This window comes from Oncorhynchus gorbuscha, linkage group LG05, assembly GCF_021184085.1.
Source record: "Oncorhynchus gorbuscha isolate QuinsamMale2020 ecotype Even-year linkage group LG05, OgorEven_v1.0, whole genome shotgun sequence".
NCBI lineage: Eukaryota > Metazoa > Chordata > Actinopteri > Salmoniformes > Salmonidae > Oncorhynchus > Oncorhynchus gorbuscha.
In genome coordinates this window covers 20,036,565-20,042,251 of record NC_060177.1, presented here as the reverse complement: position 1 = coordinate 20,042,251, position 5,687 = coordinate 20,036,565, and the positions used below count along the sequence as shown (strand labels likewise).

Sequence of the window (5,687 nt, the reverse complement as noted above, 5' to 3'; positions counted from 1 at the left end):
GTCAAAAGTACTGTATGCAGGCTCAAACATGGAACAGTTCACGCCCTGATATGGAACTATAGCAGCCTGAGAGAAGAAATAGACATTTCTGGATTGGGTTCCATGTCCCAGTTACTGAGGAGAATCTATAGTATTGGCCAAATGAATCACTTTCAATGTGTTGTGGTCTCATAGTGTGGTGGTAGCCAGATCTGTTTGTGCTTAAGCCAACTCATATGTCATTTGTTTTCATGCCATAGATGTAGCATTGAATCACAAACATATCTGGCTAGTGGCTACCCCCTGGTCCCACCAGGTTACTTATATCAGTATTACTGTGATGGTGGTATACAGACCTACTAACTTCACTATAGAGACACTTTGAGGTTTGAGTTGTGAGGTGTCTGCAGATGCAGACCAACTCATCATTCTGATAAACAAGGGAGCAACTAGAGAGAAAATCATGTTGTCCAGTGGGCCTATGTGTCTCAATGCAATTGAACCTGAGGGTGTAGTGGATATTGTTGTCAATTTATGATATGATACAGATGACCTTATTCTATCAAAGAAATCAGCTCACTTTCCCACAATTCTGACAACAGTTACCGTTTACCTCAGCATGATGGTCGTTCCACCAATTCGGTGCCTTTTGAGATGTGTAACTTCAGGATTATATATTTATTTGCTTTCACCTAATTGTAACATTCTGTCATTAAGACCACATGTTCAACTTAATAAAATAAAAATCTCAAGTAAAAAAAAATGACTGTATTAAGTGCCTAATAAGTGCCAAATAAAGTAACAGGGTTGACCATAACAGGGTTGAAGTCAGCCATACATCCACATATGACATGGGGAATGGAAGATTGTTGTGCGAAACAGAGAATGGCAATTAAATGCAAGCTACACCCAAAGAAATGACATTGTTAAAACATTTCTGGGGTTGACGTGATATGCTCGACCCGCTCAGTTTTCCACCACAAAACAGGCAAAAAAAGGAGAGCCAGCTCACCTGCTTTTACACTATGATTTTACTATAGATGGGATGGTTGTTTAACAAAATGCATGCGCAGCTATGGGGCAAAGCAGACAGGGTTGGCTTAGATTGTTGACAACACGTAAACTATATTTCCTCTCCAATGTTTATTGAAAACAAATACATTTGCACAATGAGCACGTACTTGTTGTTTCTCAAATACATCGTTACAATTGTTGGTTAGCTAGCCTGTTTGGGAAAGGCGTGCCGCTAGCGGAACAACTCGACAACATCCGGTGAAATTGCAGAGCGCAAAATTCAAATTACAGTATTATAAATATTTATCCTTCATAAAATCACAAGTATAATACATCAAAATAAAGCTAAACTTCTTGTTAATCCAGCCACTGTGTCAGATTCAAAAAGGCTTTACAGCGAAAGCAATCCATGCGATTATCTGAGGACATCGCCCAGCACACAAAACCATACACATTTTCCAGCCAAGTAGAAGAGTCACAAAAGTCAGAAATAGTGATAAAATTAATCAATTACCTTTGATGATCTTCAAATGGTTGCACTCAAAAGACTCCATGTTACACAATAAATGTTTGTTTTGTTCGATAAAGTCCCTCTTTATGTCAAAACAACTCCGTTTTTTTGGCGCGGTTTGTTCAGTAATCCATTGGCTCAAAGGCGGTGGTCACAACAGGCAGACGAAAAATCCTAATAGTACTAGTAAAGTTTGTAGAAACATGTCAAACAATGTTTATAATCAATACTCACGTTTTATTTTTTTAAATAATCAATAATATTTGCACCGGACAATAGCGTTGTCAATATAAAGGTGCACCAAACAGCTCTGGGACTTTCCACTGCCCACTCAGTTAAAGTGGTCATTCTCCTTCATTTTTCAGAATAAAAGCCTGAAACAATGTCTAAAGACTATTCACATCTAGTGGAAGCCATAGGGAATGCAATCTGAGTCATATCCCTTTATATAGTGGATAGCCTTTCAATGGAAAAACACCCATTTCAAAATAATGGCACTTCCTGGGTGGATTCTCCTCAGGTCTTCACCTGCCATATCAGTTCTGTTATACTCACAGACATTATTTTAACAGTTTTGGAAACTTTAGAGCATTGTCTATCCATTATATGCATATACTAGCTTCTGGGCCTGAGTAACAGGCAGTTTACTTTGGGGACCTCATTCATCCAAACTATTTAATACTGCCCCCAGTCCCAGAAAGGCTAGCTAGAAAATTTGAGCCATATTGGCATAGATATGATATCAGTCAAAACACCACATGGCAGCTTGTCATTGTTCTTAGCTGGCCATCCAGAATAACAACACAGACTTCTGCCCCATTGAATCGCGAGTATAGTTTTCGTGAAGTTGTCAGCTAACCCAACTACGGTTGAAAATTAGCCGGCTGGCTAAAACCGGCACTTTTACTGAAACGTTGATTAATGCGCACTGTTCCATTGAATGCACTGTCCCTGTAAATAAATTAATAAACTCAACTCAACTATTAGATGTTCAATGTTTTGACAAATGAACTGAGCTCTCGTTTTTATATGGTGAAACTAACCCATGAACATGTCCTCTAGGCCTATTCTGGACAGTTTGAATCTGATTGGATACATTAGGAAAACATCCTGGTAAACAAACACGCTATAATTTGTGGGGAATTCTCAAAAATATTCAGTGTCCTGAATTTCCTTGAACGAAGGTACTGTGTTTATGCTAACATTAATGCTGGTGTTCTCTCATCACTCTTCAGAATCTCAGAGTAGTCAGGCATGAACGCCTCATGGCATTGCACAGAAAGCCCTGCTGTCGTGTGTCGGACGAGGCCGTTCTGCTAGAGTTTCATGCACTATGCTTTCCTCTCTTACAGCTCAAAATTTCCACGAAGCAGGATGTTTATCAATAATTCAGTCCTTGGTCTTCTCTCGGTCTCCCCCGTGACAATCGACGCATCACCCATAACACATGATCTAGTATTTTAATGTAACAGATGCCAAATGCACTCAGCAAAATCGAACAGTCCAAATAGCACCTGAGACAAATCGTTTCGCTTTTACAAGGGAAGACCCCTTCCTCCGCCATTGTGTGCTGCTGCTAGGCGAACAGACTGAGCGCAAAGCCTGAAAATAAATTCAGCACCATGGACAGCGGTGTACACACAAAGCGTAAAAAATACGCAAGTGCCACGTCTTCGGCGTCACGTACACGACTGGCATTTCCATCTAGATGATTTAATGATTATTTATTTGCTACTGTAGTTTACAATGATGAACAAAAACTCCTCTTGTAAAATATCATTATGACAACGGCCCTAGAGTGGCAGTTAGGAGCATCAGTTAATCCTATGCCCATGGTATCAATATGACCAAATATGAGTTTGGATGTGAGGACCTGAGCATCATGCTTACACTCAGTGAGCAGCATCAGTACCACATCACACCAGGGCCTGATGTGGGCTATTAGCTGTAGCACCCTTACCTTTATATATGAGATCCTCTGTCTCCAGGTCAAATCCATCTCGATGACACTTTCTCCAGAGCCCAGAAATGGTTGAATTGAACTGGCGACTGCAGTGGGACTCCATAGCTGACGCTGCGGCCAGAAAGTGCCGTTTTTCCCTAATAAGAGGCTGAGCTCCGGCACTTGGACTGTTACCTTTCCTTCCAATGCCCTTTGGGGGCATCTGGAGGGGGAGATTGCTATTTGAGATATAGATGTACCCCGGGTCGTTTCTCTTGTTGGCGTAGTTTTTACACCTTTCTCGGTGTCTTCGCGCATCTGTCTCATACCAAAAGTCGGTGCAGATTGCCATGGCTAGCAACCCCAACGCACAGAACGCTAAGAACAGCCCACTGCTGGTTAAAATTTTCATGGCGGCCATCTTCCCCACTCGATGGAGAGCCCAGACAGTCGCGAGAAGAATCCTCGGCTGCCGTGATGGTACCCCGTGTCAAAAATCCCGACGGCGCTCACACCCTCATGGAGCTCTGGACAGCAAACATGATGGACGCCCCGGTTATCTTGGGCTAGATGCTGTCTATTGTTGTCGTGCGTCCCGGCAGATGTGATGATTTTTCCACCATCTGTTTTGGTACTGGAAAGAGGAGAGGGGATGGATGGCGACCAATGCTGCGAGGAGTGGGTAGTGATGCAATGCACTCTCTCTCCTCTCGGGTTTCAGTAGGATGGGAAGAAACTAAGCACTGGCAATATATCTCCTGCAGGTTGTTCAATAATAATAATAATAATACTAGGGGTAAACATGTATGATTGATCAAATACGAATACATTGTGTTAATATACTAATTCTATCATATGTATTATTAGTAGTATTATTGTTATTATTTGGGACATTGTGATCTGCTACAACTGTAAGGACCTGACACAGTTGTTTTACTATCATATTAAGTATATATATTGGGCCATGTTTTATGTATCATGAAGAAACATGCACATGGACCACATGCTGGATCAAAACCTATTTGTAACCCAACTTATTTCATTACAAGCCTTTTCTGTGCACAGTTGACAAACGCACAGAGACAGGTGCGGGCTGAAATTCAATTGGACCTACCACAGCAATGATTGGTGTCTTTGTTTACAAACTTCCACAATGTAGATTTGATTGAATTGAGCCCACAGCCTTTCCATATAGTGAACGTTTCAATGTATAAAACAACATGGAGACACACTGACCAAGGGATTCCCAAGGCCTACATCAGGGCTCTCCAGCCCTGTTTCCATCCAAACCCTAATCCAGCACACCTGATTTAATAATTAGCTGCTTGATAAACTGAACCAGGTTAGTTGCAACTGGGATTGGAGTAAAAACCAACAGCAGGGTAGCTCTCCAGGAAGACGGTTGGAGACCCTTGGGCTATATGATAACATCAATATTTAAAACGAATAAAACTATATTCCTCCTTCACTCAGGCTCGGCTGATCCAAAAACACTGCTAACGTATATCAAAGAAAAGTTTTACACAACATCGGAGAGACATTCAATCAGTACTTAGGAATAGGTTTTAATTTACAATACAAAGCAATAAGGTGTACATATTAAATGTTATTTCTTGAATAATTACATTGTTAATAGAGTAATTACATTGTCATTACACGAGTATAAGAGCAACAGTGTAAAATGTTACCAATGAAGTTTTGGGGACATATTCCTATTCAAAATTGCGCATATGGGTCTCAATTGTTCATCTGAGGTAAAGGGAGGTAAAGATAGCAATGAAAATCAGCACATTGTTCAATAGTGCAACAATAGATGTCCTTGAAAGACTTACATGCATTTGTTTTCTCTGCGTATACCATGTGCAATACATGATCCCTTTAAATACAACAAGGTATCAAACATTTACATCGGACAAGGCTTGTGTATAATTTTTCAAAGTGTGCCAGATTTTAGTTTGGAGGTCCGCTGATCTTGAACTGGACTTGTCTTTCCTAGGACCTAATGGGATCAAGATCTATCTATCTCCTGTTAGATATGTTGTGCAATGTTCCGATAGACAGTCAGAGGCGATTTATGCTCGAGGTCAGCGGTGTTAAGTTTATGGATTTTCTCACTTTGCGGTATAAGTTGTCATTCATGTCTCATTTATACCTGGCACTAACATGTGTATTTTGTCCTGGTCAAGTCCACATTCTACATATGAAATTAAAATGTCTCTCATAGCTGTCCAATGTGTCCAC

The 5,687-nt window shown here is 40.7% G+C and overlaps 1 protein-coding gene across 1 annotated transcript in view; it reads right to left on the bottom strand.

Moving 5' to 3' along the window:
• The window catches only part of LOC124035638 (transmembrane protein 178B-like), a 9,939-nt gene extending 5,790 nt beyond the window's left edge, over positions 1–4,149 (bottom strand). The window contains exon 1 of the mRNA XM_046349191.1: positions 3,465–4,149. Within this exon, the coding sequence (XP_046205147.1) occupies positions 3,465–3,867 (403 nt within the window). The 5' untranslated portion in view covers positions 3,868–4,149. The remainder of the gene's footprint in view (positions 1–3,464) is intronic.
• Positions 4,150–5,687: the final 1,538 nt, after the last annotated feature.